The sequence below is a fragment of the Malaclemys terrapin genome, chromosome 17, assembly GCF_027887155.1.
Source record: "Malaclemys terrapin pileata isolate rMalTer1 chromosome 17, rMalTer1.hap1, whole genome shotgun sequence".
Taxonomy (NCBI): domain Eukaryota; kingdom Metazoa; phylum Chordata; order Testudines; family Emydidae; genus Malaclemys; species Malaclemys terrapin.
The window spans coordinates 9,065,618-9,092,001 of NC_071521.1; the positions used below are offsets into that span (position 1 = coordinate 9,065,618).

The 26,384-nt window shown below is 47.9% G+C and overlaps 1 protein-coding gene across 1 annotated transcript; it reads right to left on the reverse strand.

Annotated features, from left to right (window-relative positions):
• Positions 1-25,288, reverse strand: DBH (dopamine beta-hydroxylase). The gene is made up of 12 exons (XM_054007816.1): positions 24,908-25,288; positions 22,406-22,552; positions 19,318-19,575; positions 18,325-18,501; positions 17,732-17,834; positions 11,005-11,171; positions 9,126-9,269; positions 8,874-8,912; positions 7,506-7,565; positions 6,076-6,203; positions 4,922-5,081; positions 1-183 (listed from the first exon to the last, which is right to left on the reverse strand). The coding sequence occupies exons 1-12, from the start codon at positions 25,286-25,288 to the stop codon at positions 49-51; spliced, it is 1,899 nt and encodes a 632-aa protein (XP_053863791.1). The 3' UTR covers positions 1-48.
• Positions 25,289-26,384: the final 1,096 nt, after the last annotated feature.

The following is a 26,384-nucleotide window of genomic DNA, read 5'->3' on the forward strand; positions in this document are numbered from 1 at the left end:
ACAATGAGTATCAAGGCATCGCATCGGGGGAGGCAGGCCGCCGGGCGTTCATTCTGCCTTTACCCTGCCTAGGTTGACGAGAGCAGGGGATGCCGGAGGAGGCCCTAGGGCGGGCTGGCAGCGTGGGGATGATTCCGGCAGCACCCTGGTGATCCTTGGCAGAGGCTGCTTCTCCCATTCGCCCTGCAGAGAGAGTTAGATGTTAGCAGGTGAGCTCTTGGGGTCTTTTTGTTCTGTGTTTGTACCGCACCTAGCATGGCTCCAGACACTGTGATAACACAAATAAATAATGAGAACACATAGAGGTGGAGGTTAGAGATGGGTCTGGATCAAGAACCAACCTGTTCCACAGTCCGGGAAAGGGGGGCTGAAGTTAAGATTGTGATTTGTTTCTCTCTCTCTTTTTTTTTTTAAAGGGGGTCTCGTATTTTTCCCATTCAGGCACAGCACATTGGAGCAACGTATTGCGCACCCTTGGCCCAGCTCTTCAGCGAGTGTCCATCAGCCTCTCTCTGTTACGTCAGTGGAGCTACATGGTTTTACATCAGCTGAGAATCTGCCTGGGATTTTTTTTTTTTTTAAAGCATTTTACTCTCCTTTGTAACTAGAATGCACTGCCTAGTGGTCAGAGGGTGGGATTAGAACATCCTCCAAGCCAGGCCCTATTTCTTTAGGGAGGAGAAGCACCATGAGGTAGGCAAGGCAGGATACCAACTGAGCTAGATTTTCTGCTGCTCCTGATTCCATAGCATTTGACTCCCAAGCTTCCCCTGGGCAGTTGTATAATACAGCTGGATTTGCGAGTAACTGCCCGCTGAAAATGATGGTCACCTGGTTCCACCCGCTCTCTGCACGCACAGGCAGCTACTGCATTGCAGACATTGATCCCCGAGAGCTAGTTCTTTCCACGCATTCACTAATGTGCAGCCGAGCTAGAGAGAGAGCTTAACGAGCGAAAAGAAGGTAAAAACCATGTGCGACTGCAAATTGCATTCAGTCCGCTGTTAAGACAGAGATAATGAGGGTTGGTCATTTTGGTGCCTGCATGGCAATGAACACAAATGAAATCTGTAAGCTGGCTTCTGCTTTAAGCTCCTGCCCATGGTGTAATTACATTGGCTCCTGAGGGATTGCACTGGTATAAGTGCCATCATCATCTGAGGGCGAGCGTCGTTAGGCAGGTGCATGCCTGACATGAGACAGAGAGAAAGATTCACACTGAGATTGCAAAGGAACGGAGATCTGTATGCAAAGGCATCCTCTGCCGTGAATGCCCACGGTGTTCGGTAAAACCGTGTCTGCCGGCTTGTCCCACCCGGCGAGGCCCAACACAAACCGTAGATCTGAACGCGTCCAGACTGGGGAAATCTGCTCCTGACCATCGAGAGCGCGGCCTGTTTCTGCTAATCAGCCACGGGGTGGGCAGGCTAAGTATGGTCTCCGTGGGTTACAGTTTCAAAGAGGAGATTAGATCATTATCGTTGTTTAGCATTAGGTGTTAGGAGTGCAGCTGAGTGTGCACTGGGGCCTCTCCCAGCCAGGCCTCCGCTTTGTCACTTTAGCCCTCCTATAAATCTGCACGGTGTTAAAGCCATATAAGAACATAGGATCATTGTACAGTTCCAGTAGCTCTTCGACACGAAGCATTGACCCTACCCCACTTTAACATACTCCCGCCCCAAAAGATCCTAACTTAAATCCAAAGCGAGGTGTGGTGGATCCGGTTTTGTGGTCTCTTCAGTCATCTCAACCCATCACAGTGGATGGAGCTTTGGGATGTGGACTCAGTCCCTGCTCCCGGAGGAGGTGAGTTCAGTTTAGGGTTAAGGGGTGGGAGAGATGATTGTCCTACACTGGGGCTGCACATCCTGCTTTGGAGAAGTCAGTGACGTTAGTGACCAGGGTGGGCCCATCATTTGTCCCGAATGGCCGTGATTTTTCAGGCTGCCTGGGAGCAGAGGGAGAGCACTAGACTGAAATAGAAGAGGAACGGCGATCCATCTCCTCTGGAGGCTTTAAATAGCCAGGGGCGGGCGACTGCACTGAAATGGCAAACCAACAGGAAAGCTGAAAAATGGACTTTTCCTGATATGCAGCCCTGCATCTCAGTGTCAAGTATGTGTGTCTTTGGCACCCGCGAGAGTGAGGTGCTTCAACAGCACTGGCTAGTCGTTGTGTGAAAAGGCACCGTGTACGTGTCCAATACCCAGCCCTGCCAACACACCTCACTCCTGAGCTGCAAGGCTAGGATCCAGCACAGAGCTGTGAATATATCTCCCAGCCTGCAGCAGTATCTGTGCTTCCAGTTCTGGGCCCCTGCTCAGTTCTGCCACGATTAGAGCCGTGCGAATAACCGAGTTTTTCTGGATCAGTGGCCACACCAAAAAATCAACGAAAAATCCATTTTGTGTCAACCTGAAATCATTTTTTAATAGTTTGGCTAAACAAAAAAAAATGCAAAAAATTAACTTCTGATTGTTGAGGTTTTTAACCTTTTAAAAAATAAAATGGATTTAGAATTTGACACAAGTCATTCGGAATCCAAATGTTTTATTTAGAAAATGTGGAAACAAAAGGTTTCTGGATATATATATATTTTTTCTTTTGGCTGACAGAACGTGGTGATTTCAGCACCAATCCACAACCTGTTTCTGTTGAAGTGAATACGTGTTTTGGGGCAAAAAAATGTTTGGTCAAAAAAAAATTTCGCACAGGTCTAGCTTACATGCCTCAAAGTTTTAGGTAACATCCTCTATTTGTTGTGTTAAGCTACATCAAGGATGTCTAGACCATAAGAATAGTTTGTGTGTGTGTGTGTGTGTGTGTATAAATCTAAATAAATAAATACTCTACAAGCTCCTGTAGAAGTGGATGTCGGAGGAAAGTGCCCTCTCCTTCACAGCTGTTCCCTCCAACTACCTTCTGTGCAGGAGAGGGATTTTAATTTTACAAAATAATTAAAAGCAGAGTTCTTCCAGAAAATCAAGACCGACTTGGAATCACTGAACTGCAGAAAGGCAAGCAGCTAATTAAAAGCTAGTGGTCTCTTGACAGGAATTCTGTGGAATAAATGAGATGTCTTAAAATCCCACTCAGTTAAAAAAACAAACGGAGAAGGAGGGGGAAGTTCTGGGTCTTTTTCTTTTCTTATTTATGTTTAGACTCCAGATCGCCTGCTTTATGTTAGTGCCGGCTCTGCGCTAATTTCAAATTCTCTTCGCAGTTTCCCTCATATAACCCCATTAAGTCCAGTGGCTTCAATGGAAGTAACTGAGAAAATCACCCCATGTGGACAGCTAGCACAATGTCTATGCTCCACTTAAATCCTCAAATTAGGGTTTAACTGGGACATAACTAGTCTGTTCTGGTGCTCTGCACAGGGGCAAATTTCCTCCTGAGAGCAGAATTTGGCCCAGTGAGTTTAACAGGACTCTGCCAGCTCAAATGGAGACTTTGTTAAAACAATCTTATTGGGAGTTGAAGCTCCTCCTTTTAAATCTGTTTTCTGTTTCTCCCCACTGGATTACACTTGCTCCAAAAATAATTTCAGGTGTCATCGACAATTCTATTGTCCTGACCTGGGATTGTTTAGCCTGCAGAAGAGGAGAATGAGGGGGGATTTGATAGCTGCTTTCAACTACCTGAAAGGGGGATCCAAAGAGGATGGATCTAGACTGTTCTCAGTGGTACCTAATGACAGAACAAGGAGTAATGGTCTCAAGTTGCAGTGGGGGAGGTTTAGGTTGGATATTAGGCTTTTTCACTAGGAGGGTGGTGAAACACTGGAATGGGTCACCTAGGGAGGTGGTGGAATCTCCTTCCTTAGAGGTTTTTAAGGTCAGGCTTGACAAAGCCCTGGCTGGGATGATTTAGTTGGGGGTTGGTCCTGCTTTGAGCAGGGGGTTGGACTAGATGACCTCTTGAGGTCCCTTCCAACCCTGATATTCTATGATTCTGACCAGAAATGGCACTGGGAAGTGACGGTGATAAGGGACCGAAAACTGCTCAATCTGCATCATCATCATCCCTTGAATATGGTGTTTTGGATTCAAAGAGCTCAAAAGTACATGATCATTTCACAGGTGGGGAAACTGAGGCACAGCCGGGAAGTGGCTGCCCACAGTCACCCAGCAGCAGAGCTAGGACTGGAACCCAGGTCTCCTGAGTGCCGGTGCAGTGCAGCGTGCTATTCTCTAGGCCATACTGCCTCCCGGCCTCTGATCTCACTGACTTTGTGTTCAATGGGTTAGTTCTATTGAATTTCCAAAATTCTGAAAATAGACCTTTATTTTCCCTTGTTTCTGGAGGAATTTCTACTTTAAAGATGACTTCTGAGAAGTAACGCTAGAAACTGACTTATGCAAATAAGACTCATCTAATTTAATTTATCTAATAACTAGGTGTTTATACTGCGCCCGTCACTGTAGCATTCTAAATTCTAACACCGCAACATCTAGGGCCCCATTTTTAAAGCTATTTAGGATCCTAACGCTGCAGATAAGTTCCTCTTGGGATTTTCAAAAGCACGTAGGTGCCTAACTCACTTCAGCCCTGCAGTCAAGCTGAGTTCTTTACGTCTCATGGATCAACACCGGTAAGAAAAAGGTTCTATAGGCCAAACGGTGAATCTGTGGAAAGCCCCCTGTCTTCAATAGCTTTACACGTGCCTCACGGATTGGGCCTCGGTAAGGAATCTGATGAGGCCTGAGAGAAAATGAAATCCATCTCCCACCCCCTTAGCTGTGCCGCCATTCTGCAAGGCGAGGCAGGCGGCACCAAACTTTTTGTTGTCACCAGCCTCAGCGCCTCCAGCTCTGCGTCCGCACACAGAGCAGCCCTGCTGAGTCCAAAGGGCCCATTTCAGCAGGGTCACCGTCCAGTTATGCTCTCAGATGGGTGACTTGGAGGGACCCATACATACCGGGAAACGAACCGCTGAGGATTTATTGCAGTGCATAGAGATCGGCGCAAAGTCATAGAGAGATTTCAGAACGTCTCTGTTGAACGCATTCCAAGGGACAGAAGAAAACTGCTGTGTGACGGAGGTCTGTGGGCACATGCAGATCTCCTCGTCGTTAAACCTAATGTGGGAGAAATATCCGTTAAATACACTGCTACCTCGAAATAATGCGACCCGATATAACACGAATTCGGATACAATACGGGGGGGCGGGGCTGCGCACTCCGCGGATCAAAGCAAGTTGGATATAACGCGGTTTCAGCTATGACGCGATAAGATTTTTTGGCCCCTGAGGACAGCGTTCTATCGAGGTAGAGGTGTAGTTCAGCAGAGCAGAGCTGTATTGATTTCTCTTCCATGCAGGACGGGGCTAATTCTTCCTTGACTAGGGCCTGATCCTGAAAGGTGCTGAGTGTCCTTAACTCACTGAAAACAGTGACTGCTCAGCACAGCGCAGGACACACTCAGTACCTTATACAATCACGGTCTCCTATTATAGGATCTTTGGAGCAGGGATTGTCTTTATTTGTGTATATTGGGCCCATTATCAGAACTCAGATTCTGTGACGATGAGGGTTATCTAAGCCCCTGGATGCGTGGCCAGAAGTAAAGTGATCTTCAGCAGTCTATAGATTCATAGATTATAAGGGACCATTGTGATCAACCTGACTTGTGAGCCTCTCTAACTTTATTGGGGTTTTACCATTTCCTGCCGGGTGTACTCTATAGTGCTAAGTTCCCCTGTAAACTGAGCATTGCAAAGTGAAGGGCCCACGACCACTTTTGCAAACAATAATGGCGCCCACGTTTCCCCCATGCACCGTATCTTGCAAGAAGCCCCTCACCAAAAAGATGTCCCCTTCCCAGTGATCTCTCGCCGAACCTTTCTTTTAAAAACAGCCGGTTTGGGGCTTTTGCTAAAGCACGCAAGTATGAATCATTCCTCAGCTCCCCCCGAGCCTGCATGCTCCCAGCACTGCTATACTGCATAACAGATGTTTTAAACCACGGCATTACCTATTTTTAGTTTTACTAGCAAACAGCTTGTTGTTAATCATCATCCACTCGCAACATGCGCAGGCCCAGCCCGAGCCATGTGGGGACTCCGTCCGTACCTGTTCACGAGATTAAAATATCTTTGCAGGTAGCCAGAATCCACCGCACTCTTGCATAGCTCCAGCTGCGTCTGGGGGTAATAGTGCACGTAGTTGACGCACATCTCCTCCGTGATGCTAAACCCGCCCTGCAAGAAGAAGAGAAACAAGCGTGGGGGCAGATTTCGAGGCACCTTCCCCAGTCAAAAATAAGCAGCCGCTGTTTATTCCTGTCTCGTGTGCATTAGCCACTCCAGAACGCTGTTGTGACTGTTACTGGGTTTCAAATAGGAAATCTCAGCAACCAAGTTGGTTGGAAAATTTTCCAGGAAACATTTCTTCACTGAAAAAGGCCAATTTGGTAAAACCAAAACTGTTCACAGGCAAGGATTGGTTTCGACAAATTTCCCAACTCGAAAAATGTTGGGGAGGGCAAAGGTTTTTAAAGTGTCAAAATGTCCCATTTCAACATTTCTGAAACAAAAAGTTTTGGTTCTTCAGTCTGAAATGACTTTTCATTTAGAAACTTTTTTTAAAAGGGCAAAAAAAAAATGAAAAATTCAATTTTTTTTCCTCCCAATTTGGGACTGGAGGATTTTTCAAAATATCAAATATTCTCATGGGATGGGCAAACAGCTTCCCGCTGAACCCTGATGTATGTATAGATGCCATAAAAACTTGATCAACATTAACTGCACTAAACCGTTGTGATTTTACCCAGAGATGTGAACCTCTAAACCAAAGGTCAACACACCCACACACCGAGCATTCTAATTTGTAGCACCCTCTGTTCATCTGGATCTTATCCCTCTTTAGCAGGGACCGATAAGCATGCTAGATTGTGTGGTGTATAATAATATGTAGACTTCCTGCTATCCCTCAGCAATATTTAGCTCTGTCCCTTTAGCTTGCATATCTGATATTCTCTCTTGCTGCAGATATTAGAACACAATGTGACCTTCTTTAATAACAATCACTAACTGGGATAATGGCTTGTAATGGGAATTAGAATGACCCACATTTCTTTTCACTTACCCCTCTACCTCGATATAACGCTGTCCTCGGGTCGAGCAAAAAAAATCTTACCACGTTATAGGTGAAACCACGTTATATCGAACTTGCTTTGATCCACCGGAGTGCGCAGCCCCGCCCCCCTGGAGCACTGCTTTACCGCGTTATATCCGAATTTGTGTTATATCGGGTCGCGTTATATCGGGGTAGAGGTGTATCACCTAAGGAGACTGATCGCAAGGAGTGAACAATTCCTCAGGGAAATGGCTGAAGGCCAATTCAGCAAGGTATTTAAGCATGTATCTAACCTGCAGCACTTAACTAATCCCATTGACCCAGAGTTTCAGCGTACACTGTTGTCAACTGCAACCTTCCACCCGTGTCTCCCTGTCTCGTACACACACAAACATGCGTGTGCTCGCGTGTGCACGCACACTTACCACAGTTGCTTGGTTCCTGTCCTCTGTGTTGTACATACAGGTTGTTATGAGAACATCACCCTGTGTGTTTAAGCACATATTGCTACAGCATTACATCTGACATCTTATTTCTTATATGCGCAGAGCCATGAATGGTGCCGTGGGGGACCTTTCCCAGATTCCACCCCCACAGCAGCTTAGATGACATGTCAGGCAACCTGCTTCCCTTCAACATGCTGGCCTGAGTGTTAGTAACTGTGATGAACACACATTCTCTGAAGGGATGGGTTCAAGTCATTGCCCTGCGAGATTTTCCTCCACCTCCCTACTTTCTAAGGAACTCAGAGCCAGATTTAAGCACCTAAAGCTGCAGCTAGGTGGCTAGTGGCATTGACAGAAGTGCCTAAGCAGGTTAGTTACCTAACTCCCATTAGAGGGGTAGCCGTGTTAGTCTGAATCTGTAAAAAGCAACAGAGGGTCCTGTGGCACCTTTAAGACTAACAGAAGTATTGGGAGCTTAAGCTTTCGTGGGTGAATGCCCACTTCATTCACCATGAAAGCTTATGCTCCACTACTACTGTTAGTCTTAAAGGTGCCACAGGACCCTCTGTTGCTAACTCCCATTGACTTCCCTGGTGTACAGTCAGGCCCCTGGGTTAACTCCTCTGGAGTTACTAATGAAGCTGGTCAGAACATTTCTACAGCCATGAAATTTTGCAGGGGCATTTGTGAATTTTTCTGTCACGAATGTGTGTTCTGCCCAACTTCGTCTATTCCTGCTGCTGATGATAATGTGATTGCGAGATCCCTGGAATAGCTGTTGGACAAATGGGTTCCGATTGTGTATATTTAGTGATCATGCTGACTATTTCTTTCCCGTTACATGTGTCTGGTAAGCTCCTGCCGGGGCTGGAGCGCTCCGTGCGGAGGCTGGCTCGTAGCTGGAGGCCGAGAGTCTTCCAGGGCTGGAGACTTGTGGGCCGTAACGATTGCAGGGTCGCTGAGGGAGATGGGCTAAGTCAGTACCATCCGCTCCATGGCTACCTCTCACCGAGTGCCGATGGCACATGCAAAGTGAACATTGCCCACGCAGCAACATCGAACCTCACCGTGCAGAGCTGATTTACCTAGCAAGTGCTTAGATGCTAAGGCACTGAGTCCTGTGAGAAAGTCTGTCTGTCTAAGGGTTATCGGCTTCACTTATTATCAGAGCCGGTAGGATAAAATAATGTCAGGGAATCCAATTTTAAAGGCCAGAAGAGACCATTATGATCATGTAGTCTGATTGCCCATATAACACAGGCCAAAGAACTTCCCCCAGGTACTGCTGTTGAAGCAAAGCGTCTCCTATACTTGGGAGCTGCTGTAGTTCCTTCTACTGACACTCACCGGGAAGACAGAAACCACTTTCTTTAACATGCGGATCTCCTAAAAGAAGAAAAACAACAACTCTGGAGTTAGATGCAACCAGTTCCCCCTTTGCTACCCCATCTTCCCTGTTCAGCGTTGATGAGTCTAGTTAGGAGCAGCACTGAATCCGATTTGCACCCATGTGTGTGGGAGATAAGACCGCCCATTGATTGAGGACAGGGTTGTTTTCATGATGGTCTGATGCTGCGGGCAATGGGGAAAGGAGAGTACCTGGAAGTGAGGGCTGTAGTGATTGTCCGCATTCACAACTTCCCTTTCTCGCCCTTCTCGGGACAAAATCGTTACCACCTTTCTTCCCGTCAGGTGAGTGTGGAGCTGGGAGGCAAAGATGTGGATCCCAGCCGGGGGCAGAGCCTGGAAAAACAATCCCGTGGGAATATCCAGGCTTGTACGGGCCGAAATAACGACGAATGATTAAATCAACCAACACCACTCCCTCTTTCCCAAAGTGCTCTCATCAGTGTTCTTGAGGAACTGAGCTGGCTTCAGTGGGAGGGGCGTGGCAGGTACTTAAAGGGACAGTGTCAAGTAATTTTAAATGGAGTTTTGTTTTTATAATCTCTTAGAAGCTTGAAAATAAATGTTATTTTAGCAGTTCACTCTGTCCAGCCCTGATTTACCGCCCACCACTTTCTAATGTGGCAAAAGCTGCCCTGGCCAGGCACTGTGGGCTTCCTTATGTTTGTTAGCGCACAGCACCAACAATTGTTTTTGGGTAGGGCCTCTAAAAATATTGTTTAAAACCTCCTTGATGTCACAGTGGAAATTGAGAAAACATACTAGAGAGAGATTCCAAATCTAGACCATATTCCCCGTCACGTTCAAATTAAAAATCCCTTGTTTGTTGTTTTTTTCCCTAACTTCTGCTTACCTCTGTCAGGTCTTTGACAGTGATCTCTTGTGGGCAGGGACCTGCCCCTCCTGAAATGTAGCACATCACAGGTGCCACTGTAACTAAATGTTAAATTAAATTTGGTGATGGCCCTTTAAATGGGAGAAACATAAACCCCAATGGATAGATAAATTGGCAGGTGATTTGTATAATTGCATGGTGCCCATCTACCCAGGGTACAGTATTCATTTGGCTTGAAAATGGAAGTAGCTTGTGTTGTCTTAGGGAAAAATTACACCTTTTAAGAGTTGAAACTCCAGTAATAAGTTTTCTGAGACAGGGAATGGTTCTTAGACCAGGGAGATTGAGCAGATGGCTGTCAAGAAGAATTGACTTCAAATGGGCTGTCGGCATTTTCTGAACATCTGGAGAACACTCCTTGGTCTTTGTTTTAAACAGCATTTGTTACAATGGAACTCCATAGTGCTCACAGTAGAACAGGCTGGAATGTGGGGTTTCTGTTGTACTCACAAGCATTTTATCAGGCAACGAACTGGATGTTGATAGCTCAGTGACTGTAAGGAAGTGAGATCAGCAATACCTCATACACACAGGTGCTTCACCACGAGGGGGAATGTTGTGCAAGGACACCTGTGGTACACCCTATTGCCATGTGAACTTTGATGTCAACCTACCCAGCCCTCACCTACTGGCACAAGGACCCCTTCCCCCCATCATGTTACTGCTTGTCAGTCTCCTGCCAATTATAGATTAAGATGCATGGATGTGTTTAGAGCACTGTGGGCATTTTTTGCTACCCCTACACCTAGCATCATTTTTATATTAAAAACATTAGTCGAAGTATGGGGCTGGGAGCCTGGAAGGCCTGAGTTCCAGCCCCTGTTCTGCCATCGACTCTGGGGCGTTGGGCAAATGGCTTCAACCTCACCTTGTCCCTCTATCTGTATGGGAGATTAACAGTTTTAAAAATGCTATTGTGGGGGGTGGGGGATGCCTCACTGCAGCATAAAAGACAGTGAGTTGCTGCAACTTTTCTTTCATTCCCGAATCCTGGCCACCTGGAGCACATTGCACAGACGCTAAGGAGAAGAAGCTACTTCCTGGCCAGTTCCTCTAAAGCTCAGTCATCTCATCCAAGTAAACACAAGCACTTGGGCCTCTCTTGGCATAGACCTTCCTCGTGCCACTGAGTTGGAAGAGCTGGTGTGGACCTCTGACAGGCCCTAACGTACTCACCACTTGGGTGCATTTATCTGTGCAGTACCCATTCAGGAGGAAACCAGCTTCCCCAGGTGGGATAGCCATCACCGGCGTGTAGACCAGGCCCAGCTCCATAATGCCAGCATCATAGCGTCTCAGCGTGGCTGTGTAATAAAGGCGAATCCCCGAGGAGTCCTGGCGACCTGGCGAGGCAAGAGAACACGACGTGACACCGCGTTGCAAATCGCAGCGGGAGTAAGAGTCGCACGTGGGGAAATCTCAGACATGAAAAATTAAACTTCAGCGCACTAAGCGTCAGGAGAGCAGCTCAGTTCTTCCATTTGCTGGCTGACTGCATTCATTCCTTGTACTAGTCTTGTTCTACTCCCCTCTCTCCATAGGCAGTTGTACCTGCAGCAAGAGACTGGACTAAATGGCCTGCAAATACATGCCTGGTTATCTGGAAAGGTCACCAGCCCAGGGACCAGCAGCTCACTAAGAGGAGAAGAGGGAATCAAATGGGAACGTCTTTGGAAGCCCACGCGACTCCACAGAAGGTAGGAGTATGTTTGGGAGGCAGATTTTGGAGGCAGAACTCAGTTCAGACCTAGGGGTGGGAAGTCTCTCTCTCCTCTGCCTTTTGCAGCCCCACCCTGGTTCTGAACTAGGACTCTCCATGCTCCAGTTGCAGAACTTTTATCCCAGTTTTGGGCTGAACTGTAGCCTGACGATGCAGCCCGAGTAAGGATGGGCATGTAGCTTCACTGCCCCAAGAGCAGGGGCAGGAACCAGCCTGTGGCTGAGACACAAACGAGTGCCTGGTTCCCCACTAGCTCCATAGGGGGTGTACGCTGTGATTGCCCTATTCTGAGCCGCTTGCTTCCCAGTGCCAGCTGGAAAAGCTGCACTGGCCTGCAGGCGGGAAGGGGGTAGGGTAGAAGCCAAAGCTCCCCCCACTCCCCATCCCCGCCCAGGTGGGCGGGAGAATCCCGTGCAGGGACCGGCAATGTGGGAGTATCTCATGCTGAGGAGTAAGAGGGTTCCTTGCTTTCCCTCATTCCCCTGTGCAGTCCCAAAACCAGTCTCATAACTGAGCCCTTTATGAATTAGAGACATTTGGCCCAGAACCCATTTGTGTCCCCTGGGTTCCAAAAAAAGCTCTTCTAGCAAGTCTTGGTGCTGACTGGCGTGAGTGTCCCCCCTGCAGCATGATGAGATCTGCTCAAGGACTGATTTGGGGGGAAGTTCTCTGGTCTGAGCTATGCAGGAGGTCGGGCTAGATGATCACAATGGTCCCCTCTGGCCTTGGGATTTATGAATGGGCAGCCATCCTGTACACTGCAATGAAGGCTTCTGTTTTCCCTTGCGGAGTGGGGAGAACCTTCCTCCCAATTACCAAGGCCAGTGAATAGCCTGCGTGCAAACCCCACCCGAGAGATGGTGCCTTTTTTATTCTGTACCTTTCTGCTTCTCTTCTGCCCCCAACAAACTATTCTGGACCCAGCCTAGACTGAGATTTGAACCTCCAGTTGTTGAAAGGATGAGATTCTTGTTCTGTACTCTATGTCGCCCTGGACTGGAATGCAGCACCTATCTGAATCCATCATCTCCCTAGTCTCTGGCTTCCTCCCCAAACATGCACCAGCTCTGAGCATCCCACTCATTACAACCAGGTTCCGTTACCAATTAATTCATGAAATTACTGCTATGCCTTCAGGTAAATTCATAGCCTGAAGGGAGAGCAGAGCCGCCCTTCCTGAGATTAGAAGGGAGTAAGCCAGGATTTCCCAGCGAAATGAATTTGCCCAGGAAATGCCCATGGATCTGGACTGAACCTAGGGCATTTGGGGGCCCTCTAATTTTTCTTTCATGCACGTGACGCATTCCATTTTATTCCATTCAGGTCCTTGTGTTCACGGTATGTGAGCACCTTCCAACAATGTTTAAAGCAAGGTGACTGGCATCTGTCGTTCCTTCTCCATGCCTCTCCCCAGGTGGAAAGTTGTGTGCAGTTTGGATGTGCTAGGAGCTTTGGTTAGCGTAGTCAGTTCTGCATGCCCTGTTTTTTGGGCGAGCAAATGATAGAGCCCAGAAGGACAGGCCTGGGAATTCTTTTGAGAATGCCCTTGGGAATTTGGGAGACTGTATCTGTTCTAACTGGATGGCTGTTACAAAAACCAAGGCTATGTTGTTATTGGTAGGGTGTGTGTTAGGGTGACCAGACAGCAAGTGTAAAAAATCGGGACGGGGATGGGGGGTAATAGGAGCATATATAAGAAATAGCCCCCAAAATCGGGACTGTCCCTATAAAATTGGGACGTCTGGTCACCCTAGTGTGTGTGTGTGAGAGAGTGGGATTGGGTGTGTGCATTTTTTTTAACTTTCTAGTGCCAAACTGGGGTGCTGGAAGAGATTATGGAGATTAAGGGCTGTGAAATGTGTACTGTGATATAACTTCTACTCGGCTGATGGCGTTCCGCCCCCAGGCTGTAATTAACAGAGAAGATCCTGGCGCTCTCTTAGTGAAATGTCACTGCATAATTCCCCCCCCCCCCCCCCCCCCCCCGGGGTTACTGATCCTGTCTTAACCCTCTGCAAACTGATCTGAGCGAAGAAAGAGTTTCAGCTCTGGCAAAAGCAGAAAGGGACTCCAAGGCTTGCCATCAGTTGTTGTGCCCCAATCCTTCTCACCAGAGCCCAACAGGAAGACACTTGTGAGGCTGCAGGGTTTGGATAAGATTTGCAGTGGGTTGGTTTTGCTGCTTCTCTCGGAAAAACCCTCCAGCGGTAACTCTGCATGAGACTGTGTGTTAGCCTTGGATCGCGATTGCTTTTCACTCCCCTCAGGCAGGGGAGCGTGACTGGTGATGAGATGCCACACTGAGGCCTAGGCCTCGTCTACACTAGAAAAGCTTTGCAGGTAGAGCTCTACCAGTAAACCCTCCTAGTGGGGATGCGGCTCATACCGGAAAACAGGGCTTTTGCCAGTATAGTTTATACCAGTTCCCCAAACAAAATAAACTCTACTAGTGAAAGGACTTTTTGCTGATATAACTGCATCTACACTAGGGGGGTTGCTGGTAGAGGCTTGTCATTAAAAAAAATATCACATCCCTGAGCGACGTTATTGGAATTGGAAAAGGTTCAGAAAAGGGCAACAAAAATGATCAGTGGTATGGAATGGCTTCCGTATAAATAGACATTAATAAGATTGGGACTTTTCAGCTTGGAAAAGAGATGACTAAGGGGGGATATGATTGAGGTCTATAAAATCATGACTGGTGTGGAGAAAGTAAATAAGGAAGTGTTATTTACTCCTTCACATAACACAGAACTAGGGGTCACCAAATGAAATGAATAGGCAGCAGGTTTAAAACAAATAAAAGGAAGTATTTCTTCACACAATGCACAGTCAACCTGTGGAACTCTTTGCCAGAGGATGTTGTGAAGGCCAAGCTCAAAAAGGAACTAGATAAGTTCATGGAGGATAGGTCCATCAATAGCTATTAGCCAGGATGGGCAGGGATGGTGTCCCTAGCCTCTGTTTGCCAGAAGCTGGGAATGGGCAACAGGGAATGGATCACTTGATGATTACCTGTTCTGTTCATTCCTTCTGGGGCACCTGGCATTGGCCACTGACGGATACTGGGCTAGATGGACCTTTGGTCTGACCCAGTCTGGCCGTTCTTATGTTCTTATGACATTGCTATACCAGCAAATGTTTCAAGTATAGACCAGGCCTTCGCCCCAAAGCGTGGAGGGACACAAACTAAGCATGGCACAGTCCTGCTGGTTCTTTTGCCAGCAGGGTCAACAGGCATAGAAGGGGGCTTTGTCCAGTCCTTTTGGAGGGACGGTTGAAAATACAGACGATCACTTGGGGAGCCTTTCTGGGGTGGGTTTGTCCGGATGGGAGCACGGAGCCCTTCCTCAGTGAAGACTTTTTCTCTCCAACAATGGGAATAAAAAGCAGAAATTGCAGCCACGCTGGCAGCTGTGTGGGTAGAAGTGCGACAAATCTCCAGCCCGTCTGGGAGGGATATTGGTGTAACCCACCTTCCGGTGACTGGGCTGCATAAGAGATGTAGGCAAGAATGACTGCTTCCAGCTAAAGGACTTAGACCTCTAGCACAAGTAGTTAAAGTTCATGCTTTCAGATCTGCAGGCTTAGGGTTAAAGCCCCCGGTACGGCTCAAGTGAAATCAGCTGCATTATGCACCCTATTTACGTTGCTACTAGAAGGGTAGAGAACAGTGCGGCTGCAGGTGAAGCAGTTCTGATGAGGATGGAGACGATGCCACTGTCTCTGTGACACATGGTCAACTGGTGATTAGAGCAAGAGCATGGGCGACAGGACTCCTGGGTTCTCTTAACAGCGAAAACAATGTTAGCACCAATGGTTTCCCACGCCCCCCCAGCCCTTGGCACGTTTTTCAGGTGTGAGCTGTAAAGGGAAAGGCCGGATTAGCCAGGACCAAGAGGGCTCGTACTTATTTATGAGTATCTGTCTCTGGGTTGGATTCATCAAACAGATCAGAATAAATGGGGCGAAGTTATTGGTTAAAAGGAAAAAGCGGTTAAAATAATGAAAGGAGCGAGCTGTATATTTATAGACGTGTTGCTTCTCGAGTCTCGGAATGTGATATGATTGATCTGCCGTACATATGCTCTGGCCTCCTAAAAATACTCTGGGATATTCATGAAGTGAGTTGATTTGATGTAAATGGAGAAATTTGGTAATTTAGTGGAGTTTTTAAAAAATGTGTCGACTGTCAAAGGTATCAAACAAGAAATGCTATTTATTCACTTGGAAATTGTCTCCCGCATCCCACTCCCACCCAGACTTCTCCCTCGGTAATGAAATTCAGCCCCAGTGTTTGAGAGCAGTGGTGGAAAGACCAAGAGTTTGCATACCTGGGAAAGGAAGATGTTTTCACTTCTCACAGGCAGGAAGGATGGTCTAGTGGTTATAGCATTAGCCTAGGATTTGAGGAACCTGGGCTCAAGTCCTTGCTTGGCCATGGGCTTCCTGTGTGACCTTGGGTAAGTCCCTTAGCCGCTTTGCGCATCAGTTCCCCAGCTGCATAATGGGAGTAACAGCACTGCCCTACCTCAAATACTATGATCAGAGGTCCCTATAAATATGGGGCAAAGAATGTGCAGCCTAATTCAGAGGTTGTCTTGTCCAGGGCATTACTCTTAGGGTCTATTTCTGCCACTGGTGTGACATTTTGGGCAAGTCATTTAACCACTCTGTGCCTTAGTTTCCCTATCTGTGAACTGGGGGTAATAATGCTGACTTGCTTCCTGGGGGTGCGGGGGTTGGGAGTCTAACTTAATCGTTTGATCATTTTTAGATCCTCACCTGAAAGGTAAGATAAGTGCCCAGTATTAACCATTTATGCTCTTGTTATTTATTCCAAGCCAGGATATCTGTTTATAATGAGGCTAGTCTAATTGGGAACTATTTCCGGTAGACCACTCCAAACCAGCCTCTTAACACTTAACAGGTGGCTCTGCAACCTTCTTCTGTGCAGAATTTCTGTGTCTCTCTCTCGATGTTATTGTATTTGGTTAGGCAAATAACTGCCTGAAAGCTCCAATGTTATTGGCTTCGTGTTCTGTTTGGAAAGACTATGAAGAAATGTTTCCATCTGCACCTTCCAATCTGAGGGACTAATAACTTTGCTTTGAGCCAGGCATGGTGAAGGCAGAAGTTCAACAGCTCTGCCAAGGCTTCTCAGTCCAGATCTGAAAGGTCCCTTTGTACCCACCCCTGGCTACTGCAGCCCTGAACCGTGCATAGCCTGCCAGTTGTGCTGCATGCAGGGCCGGCTCCAGGGTTTTGGCCACCCCAAGCAGCCAAAAAACCCCCAAAAAAACGTGATCGCGATCTGCGGCGGCAATTCGGCGGGAGGTCCTTTGCTCCCAGCGGGAGTGAGGGACCATCCGCCGAATTGCCACCGAATACCTGGACATGCCGCCCCTCTCCGGAGCGGCCGCTCCAAGCATCTGCTTACCAGGCTGGTGCCTGGAGCCGGCCCTGGCTGCATGGTGCCAGACTGCATGGCAGGTTTGCAGCGTGTAGGGGCTCATACGAGGGAGAGCACAAGCCAAGCCAGACAAGGCTGGGAGATTGGGATCCAGACCAAACCTCTCCTATCTGTGAACAAGTCTCACAGGCAGGGCCTTTTGCATGAGGTCTCCAGTATTTCTTGGCCTCAGCTGGGTTAAAAGTACAGGGCCTTGTGCTGACATGAGCAGAGAAAGCGGAACCCAGCAGAGTCTAGCTAGTAGGTTGTAAAAGCGAGGGCTTGCTTTCCCCACGTCCCACTGGCAGTCCCGCTAGGGTGCTTTGCTGGGTTGAGGCACTGCAGGGATCTGGGTAGGAGCTGCTTTCCATGACGTGTTCCCCTGCTATACTTCAGCTGCCAATACTTAAGGCAATGATGTCTGGCTGCAGGCCGGCACCCGTCTCCCTGAGCTGTGTGCGTGCAGGTATAGACAGCCAGTCCTTTAGGGAAACGTGGGTTCCCTTGCCAGGGAATGAGCCTGGGAGGGCAGGATGCCATCCCACAGGAGGACAGCCTGGGAGTGTTCTGGCCTCAGTGTATTAGTGCCTGGGGAACAATAAGCTAAAGAGCTTTTATAGATTTTTTCCCCCTCTTGAGTCAGGCTGCGCTCGAGAGTCTGGCATGTACGTGAGTCTCTGGCCCCATAGCCATAGGCCCCTGAAGCTAGGAAGCTAAGTCCATAGGCTTACCTTTGAACACCAGAGGGTTGTGGTAGTGAATCTCCAGCCGTAAATATTTGGAGGAGCCTGGACCGCCAAAGGCAAGTCCTGCCTCTTCTGGATAGTAGAAGGCCTGTAAGCAGGTGGAGGAGAGAATGTGAGCGGGTTGTGTGCAGCTGATCCGTGGAGCCAGGCGGAAAAAGCTAGAGAGGAAAGTATGGAAGGGGGGAGGTCATTCTCTGGCCCACAACTGTGTCTCATCCCAAACGAGTGTGTGAACGGCTAGGTGTCTGCCACTCCGGCAGAGTGTTCTTATACTGCATGCGTATGGGAAGGACCCTCAGCTGGTACAAACTGGCATAGCTCTGGTCACTTCAGTGACACCAGCTAAGGATCCCGCCTATGCCCGAGGTCTGGGGGATGGGGGCGGGGCTATTAAACAAGAATGAGCCCAAAACCCCAATACTGGGATCCAGATTTTGAGCACCACGAAATGTCAGGGGTGTTCACGTCCCAGGGCTTGGTTCTGATTCCTCTCTGATACGAAAGAAAGTGAGACAAAGGAAAAGCAGCTGAAATGAATGTGAGAGTCGGTGCACCCGCCACGGCTCTCGTTTGCACACCTGAGCGCCCATGGCCCACGCTGCAAGCACATGTCTGCAGTAGTTCAGTCGGTCCGGCTTCATCTTGGAGTCACAGGGCCCATTGTAATGTGGAAAGCTGTCAAATTCTGCAGCACACTGGAAGACTTCCATATGATGGACTATAGCTTCGTTGCCTGCCGTGATCACTGGCTCATACTACAAAAGGGGCATCCGAGAAGAAGGCACAAGTATTAATAATGGGTGATAAGGACCTTACAATTATCTGAAGTTCCTATCACCATACTATCTCTGTTTCTATATAGTAACCACATACAATATCTCAAAACGCTTTACAAACTTCTTGTGTTTAGATGGAGATACCGAGGATATAGATGTCTGGCTTCACCCACCACTGAAATGCAGCCACCTCTGATGCAGAATGTGGAAGCTGTTCAACGATGTCCAGCAATGATATACAATGGTTGAAGACTGGAAGTGAAGAAAACTGTATCCAGGTGGAATGTGTTTCCAACCGCTACATCATATGACAAGAAACTAAAAATACATCTTACACTTTCCTTTTCCATACAAGCGATCGCTGTAGTGCCTGTTGTGACAATTCAGGAGAGAAGAGCAGTGCTCCTGTCCACAAAGTTCCCACCTCCTGCCACCCTGCTGAGAAGCCTTTGATCTTTGGATTCTGCAGCCAGTAATAGGGGGAATCCTAGTGGACATTGCCATTAGGAGAGAGGTCATGGAGGAAGGCTGGGTGTGAGGATACCAAGCCGTGGGGAAGCTGTTATGTAGCTGATACCTTTGGAAGGTGCAGCCTTGAGAAAGAGGAGGACCTCAAGGATTGGCTTTGGAGCACAGAGAGCACTGTTTATCCAGGATGCTGGCCAATGAATGAAAGAATAGAAGAACACCTCCATTAGAGGCTAAGGGGATGGAGACAACTTGCCTGAGCTTTAACAGATTAGCTATAAGGAAAACATCCCTGTTCTCCTACAGAAAAACTCTCCTCCTTCTTACCATGACAATGTGATGTCTTGGGAAGCTGTCTGGAAGCTCCACCATATAACACCAGTATGTGGTCTCTTGGCTGGGAATGATCACGTCAGGGGCTCTGATCTCCATGGTCTTCATATCCCTGGGCAGTTCTGGGGTACTAATGTTGGGTTTCAGCAGCTGCACCCTCTGCAGCCCCTTGTGGAGGGCAGAGATGTTGATGGCTTGGAGAGAACGGACTGGTTTCTCAAGGATCCCGTAGATAAGATGCACGGTACCATCCTGAAATGAGAGACAAAGGACACTGGCATAGCAGGGAACACCTGCAGAACAGGAGAGCTCAGAACTCCCTGCGTAGTTTTTAGTGCCCTGAGAGCTGGGGTGAGTCAGGCAGGGTGATGCTACCTCTCAGGCATGGCAAATTTGAGAGCCCACTGTTAGTTTGTGTCTGTGTCACTGCCGTGTTGCGCAGGGTGCTGCTTAGAATGATATTACAGATTTAGGGGAATCTGGCTGATATTATTTCACTGCATTAATCCCTGATCAGAGGCAGTTCCCTACTCATTTAGATGGTTTAAATTGATTTCTTCAGAGTATATCAGCTCACGGCAATTCCAGCTCATTTCTAGATATACTAAATTAATACATATACATTAACAGTGAAATGTACTGCTCCCCCTTCATAAACAAGGGTCTCTCTCTCTCTCTCTCTCTCTCTTTCGGGGTCTGATCTAGAGACTGTTGTAGCCGGTGGAAAGTCTCCTGTTGATTTTAGTGGGCTTTGGATCGGTGGCAGAGATGGGAATAAGTATGAACAATTTTTTTCCCACACAGACACACACCAAAAAAAAAAAAACTATGCAAATTTTTTCACCGATTCCTTTCACCCAAGTTCACGCACTCTCTCTCTTCCTCAAAAAGGTTGCACTATTTGGGGAGACTGGAGATTTCTCACCACGGAGCATGTTGGCTTGAAAATTTCATCGTCACCAAAATCTTTGTCCTGTTATGAAACCAATATCTATTCCCGCTCTTAGTCCTCGACTCACGCTACTACAGGGGTTCTCCACCTTTTTCGTACTGACTCCCAACCCCCACCCCCATGGTCCACTTGTGCCCAAGAACTGGTTTTCTGCATATAAAAGTCAGGGCCGGCGTTAAGGGGTAACAACCAGAGCAATTGCCTGGTGCTCCACACCACAGGGGCCCCCGTGAAGCTACATTGCTCAGACTTCAGCTGCAGTCCCAGGGGTTTCAGTCCCATGCGGTGGGGCTTTGACTTTCTGCCCTTGGTCCAGTGAGTCGAACGCTGGCCGTGCTTGACAGCCCCCCAGAAACCTGCTCGCGGCCCCCCAGGTGGCCCTGGACCCCTGGTTGAGAACCACTGGTCTACTGGACCAAACTCCCTCTTGATGACACAATGCCTGTCCCTCCTAGACATCCAGAGTAGGACATTTTTTCCAAAAATTCTGCCATTTCACAGAAGTTCAATGAACCCAAAACCAAACAATTTCATTGGAAAAGTTTTTTGACACTGTACCTCAGCATGAGATACCCTCTTTGCAACTCTGAAAATGCCTGGCTCCACATTGTGATGTGGAGTGATGCAGAAGATGTATTTAAATAGAGCCAACGTACTTCATGGGAGCGGATGATGGGAACCGGATAAACTCAAATATATTATGGAGATTTATAAAGAATGGTACTGGATTGTGTAAACATTATTTAAAGCTCTCCCGTTTAAAAGGGATGAATGTCTAATGTTCTCTTACAAATAGCATGTGGGAAGTAGACCCGCATAGATGAAAAACTGGGCATCGTACCAATGAACTGTTGATTTTCAGTTACTTATTTTAGTGGGGGAGGGGAGGAATCAGTTGAATTGGGGGTGAAAAGGTAGAGCGCTCTATCTAATCTAATCATCTTTATGCTGCCCTTCATCACCGGGGTATTTGAGCATCTTCCCCATACCATTGGTAGCCATAGCAAAGGCCCTACTGGACTTCGTGAACTCTCTGGCATTTTTCTGCCTTTTTGGGTTCCAAACTTTGCTTGGGGTGGGGTTGTTGGTTTGCTTGGGGATTTTTTTTTTTTTTTAAAGATTTTCTTAATTTCTTGCGTGTTCAGAGAGGTGGTAGTAGGGTGACTAGACAGCAAGTGTGAAAAATCGGGATGGGGGTGGGGGGGTAATAGGAGCCTATATAAGAAAAAGACCCCAAAATCGGGACTGTCCTTATAAAATCGGGACATCTGGTCACCCTAGGTGGTAGGGGATTAAGGGTAGAAAGGGTGTCAGCATTGTGAGTGCCATTGGTAGAAAGGCTTTTTCCCAGAGGAAGGTTTTGCCGTGTTCCCTAACAATGGTCAGACTCTGGATTCGAGACGTACTCTCATGCCTCTGATGCCTTCCAAGAGAGTCTAGACCATTAACCCATGAACAGTAGTGGAGAATGCAAGGGTCTCCACACTACAAGGGCACAAATGCAAAGCCCAACAATAACAGTTTGCACATACCTAGCTCCTTTGAGCCAAAGCAAACCCCTTTTATCCAAGGATCTCCTCCTCGTGGTGAACTAACCCCCCGCCCCGTTAAGTAGTATCTCTGTTTCGCAAACGAATCACAGAGGGGTGAGAGACAACACGTCTGCGGTCACACCGCAACTCACTGCCACAGGCAGGGACCTGATTCTGATGTCCCCCGTTTTACACCAGTATAACTCACTGATTTCAGTGGCGTTACTCCTAATTTACACCAGGGTAAGCACGCTCAGAAGCCCCGGTGCCCTCGCTTTCAATCCAGAGCACTCGTCATGCTGACGTTTGACCCAGAGCTCTGACCTGGTTCCTAGAGCACAGGTATTTAAACAGCGCCAGAGCGCACTCGGGTTGAAATCCTGGCCCCAGTGAAGCCAACGGGATTTTTTCTCTTGACTTCAGTAGGGCCAGGATTTCACCTCTTTGTTATCAATTCAGTCCTGAGCTCTCAATGATAAGTGATCCCAATGAGACTATCCACCAGGATGGCACAGCACTCAGAGTCCAGCCCATCCTGTGAACAGGAGAAATATAGAGCTGGCATTTTGCCTCTGCCCATGGCTAGGCGCTGCAGTACCTCTATAAGGTAGTCCTTCGGATCACAGGTGCTGAAGGCTCTTTTGAAGACCAGGTAGAGTCCCTCGGGGGTTCTGTGCGCTTTGAGAAGCTGGTAGTCCTGCTGGGAATCCATGGAAAGCTGCCCTTTCTCATCACTCCACGCATCCTGCAGAGGAGGGAGGGGAAATCCTTATAAACAGTTAGGACATGATGCTTTGCCAGCATTATTCAGTCTTAGTGGGACTGTCTTTTTGCTCTGTGTGTGTACAGGACCTGGCACTCCGGGGTCCTGGTCCGTGACACGGGCTCCTAGCTGCTGCTGCAATACAAGGAAATAACATCTCGCTCAGGGGCATTTCACCAGGGATACGTAGAACAGCAGAGTGACAGGAGGAGTAAATCTGACCCAGAATTTGTACGGCACAGAAAGATTTGTAGGGAGGCACGATGCATCGTTTGGTGTCTGGGGGTGGTGTTTACTAAGCACAGCTGAGGTTAGTAACTTCTGAAAAGTACCTAACTTTTTATGTCCGCAACATCCATGTTCCTTTAAACAAAGGACTGGATGTCTGACAAGCCGCACAGAGGTAGGAAAACCCTGCAGGGATTTAAGAAGGTATTGCACCTGTTTGTGCTGAAACATTTTTTTTTTTTCTCAAAGGCTTTTCTCATAGACCAGCTGCTCGTGGCTTAAGGTCAGACACAACCTTTCCTTGGAGACTCTGGGGATGACCCAGCAAACCTCTGTTCATATTTGTAGACTGTAATCGTCTGCAGCCGGAACCTGTTATAGTGCCAATGAACGCAGCAGGACTACTCCAAGAGTAAGGTACTGCAGAGCATTACACATGGGTGGCAAAACTGGCCCAATAAGCAATCTTGGGTTTAAAGATGTAGAGGATCAGGGCCCAAAACTTGCACTGGTTCTGGGTGTATGAACTGGGTTACTAAGTACGTCTCCAGTAGGTCTCTTTCACTTACTGGGTGTAGGAAGAGACTGGGAAATAGCTCATTGCACGTACTCCATCGGAGTAGCCACTGATCTAATTTCATTTTATGTTTGTCTGAGAAATAAAAAGGAATAGACATCCTGGCATCATTTCAGCTTGAAGTGTAGAATTGTATTCCTTGAACATATTGGTTGGGGGGTGGCGGGGAGAGGAGAAGAATCAAGCATGGCATTTGTTTTCACAGAAATGCGTTGCGCAAATGAATCTTATAGTATCTAGAAAGGTTAAGCAAATTTGGATCTTTTAGCATCTGACAAACACAACCAGAAGAAAGACTGCTGGGGAGAGAGATAATAGTGTACAGATGTCTATAAATCTCCTTGCAGTAGTTAAAAGATGCTACCAAAATGGGACTAGAAGTCAGAACGCTGACTGCTTTTGAATTGAGCACTGTGCATCTTACAATGAACATGTGAAAACCATACTAGAAATGTTCCTTTATGTTCTTTTTTTTAACCCGGTGTTTTGCAATCCTGTAGCATTCAAGTCTTCTCATATCGGTGATTAGCTGGTAATTAGCGAAAAAACTAGCACACCTAGTAGTGTCCCAAACCCTCCTTTTCATCCTTCTAGTCTATTGTAGATTGTGTTAGTGACAGTTGGTAAGTTCAAATTCATCAGAAAACATCTGGATTGCGCTCTACCTTCAAATAAATTTACAATGAGCCCAGGCCAAAGCCCGGGGGATGGTTCATGTGATTTGTTATTTCAGATACACGCCTATTGTAAAGAAAAATTGAAAAGTAACAAACACTGATCGTGTAGCAAAAGATGATAATTCGCACTTCTCAAATCAAACAGCAAAATCAGAAATGAGCTCCCCAGCTGCCTGTCTAGCATTCGGCGTTTTTGTCCACCCAAAAAGCACTTGCATGTTTAATTTCTAGTACTGTGCTGCTGGCAGCAGGCCGTCAAATTGCATTTTCCAAAGTCCTGTTGATCTTTGCTACAGCTTCAAATCTGACTTGCATCCAGCTGATTGAGGCTGGCAGAGCAGACTTTCTGGAGGATCACTTTTGCACTTTCTCGATGTCATTACCTGGAGTTGTGGTTAATTTTTAATGCGACTGACAGAAGCGCACAAGCGAACCAAGTTGGTGATGCATCATGCAGGTGTTCATGGTGTAGCTGCTGATATACAGCCGCCTGTTACAGTACTTTGGAAATAAATTTCATAAAGACACTGGGGTCAAGTAATGAGAGCAGTTGTTAGCTCCTCTGATAGTCTAACTAGTCTATTCTGTTCTGTTTCAGCCCCTATACCACACTCATCACTGTGGTATCTGAGCCCTGTATCCCTTTGGAATAAACCTCCAAGCACCTGTTAACTACCCACAGCTAAATGTACAGACCAAACCTGAAGGTCTCACTCAGCCCGCACTCCCCTGGACTCCACTGAGATCTAGGTACAGTCCAATCCTTTCCCACTGCAGAGCAAAACCTACCCCAGGATTGGACTCCCTGGACAGGCAGCCAAGGTTGGGAAGCTTGGCAATGTGCAAGCAGCTTACCCCAAAATAGGAACTGTGCCCGTCGCTCCAGAGCACGGCCAGGTCCGCGTTCTCAAACTCGCCCCTGTCCGACATCCCGAAGAGCAGCCCGAATTTTGGCTCCTTGACCAAGAGCTGGAAATGCACCACCTGCTCTGGGTAGCTGACGTTCCACGAGAGCTCCAGGAAACTCTGGGGATCCAGGGGCACCTTGTAAGGGAAATAATTCTCCCGGGGAGCTGTGCCTTGCAGAGCCACCACCAGGATGACCAGGAAAACCATAATCATGGTGAAGTACATGGAGGCCACTTCCCGGAGCCTGAAACTTGGGCAGAGGGCTCTCTTGTTCCCGGTGGTCCGCATGCTGGGGAGAAAGATGCTCGAGCTCCTGGCTTTTGCCATTTATGTGCTGGCCCTCCTGGGCAAGCAGGGTAAGTAATACTCCTTAATTGCATTTGGTGGTTGGGAAATTTGATTGCTGTTTTGACCCCCCACCCCCACCTTCTGGCCAAACACTTGTCATTCTCTGCCTCTCCCTAATTGGCTCTAATTGTACATGGACATTATCAATGGGAATTGAACCAGACTGGGCTGATTTTATTCTCTCTTAAATCATCCGGCGCGGTTGAAAAGTGCTGTTTACCTTCGAGCTGCTCTCGCTGAGCCCCGCACTGATATCCTCTCTCCTGCCTGCCTGGCCTTTTGCCCACTGCTGCAGCCAGCCGTGCACCCCTCTGCAAAGGACTCTGGGATAACACCCTACAGCACCTCGCGCCCCCCCCCCACAACTCTATTAGGGCCTGATCCTGCTGTCCCTTCCCATTGAGTTAAATGAGACCTTCGGACAGTCCCCATGGCTTCTTCCAAAGGTTCCTTTCCACCCCCTCGCCTCACTGGCTTTCCCATATCTCTAGGCTGGCCCCAAAGACACCCGACTGCTCCTGCTTTAAACGGCTTCCTCTGCTTCCCTCCCACCTTCGAGAACCCACATCCTAGTCACGATGGGCGCAGCTGTGTGTAGCGGGGGCGGGGGAAGGGGATATAATGAGGCTGCCCCCCCAGCTGGGGAAGCCAGCGTGGAATCCTTTGGGGATCCATCCGGGCTGTTTGCTGTCTGGCTGGGGACACCCCTCATTGCCATGAGCCATAGCCGGCGAATGTTAACCTTGAGAATCGGCCATCTTGCCGGCTGCTCGATGGGTGCAGGGGGTGCTCTCGCACAAATGCCATGCGGTTTTGATATGTGCATGCAGTACACAAAACTGCCTTTCAGGCTCCGCTATGGAACCACTCTAAACATAGCCCCATCACAGAATAATAATTCTTACGACAGCCCATGCACATCATGCGGCCCAACCCACCCCTTGTTCCCAGGACCCTTCCTAGCGTCTCCCTTGATGAATCTCTCCTGTTTTCCTCCGAGAGGGCTGCATATGGGAGCGTAGTCTCTAAAGGGTTGAATCAAAGACTGTTTCTCTCCGTTGACTGGAAAGATGAG

Excerpts from the sequence above, each read along its gene's own strand:
- DBH (XM_054007816.1), bottom strand. The coding sequence starts at position 25,288 with ATGGCAAAAGCCAGGAGCTCGAGCATCTTTCTCCCCAGCATGCGGACC. Across the intron at positions 22,553-24,907 it reads GGCACAGTTCCTATTTTGGG|GATGCGTGGAGTGATGAGAA; the intron begins GTAAGCTGCTTG and ends CCTCCTCTGCAG. Across the intron at positions 6,204-7,505 it reads ACAGGAACCAAGCAACTGTG|GGCGGGTTTAGCATCACGGA; the intron begins GTAAGTGTGCGT and ends TTCTTCTTGCAG.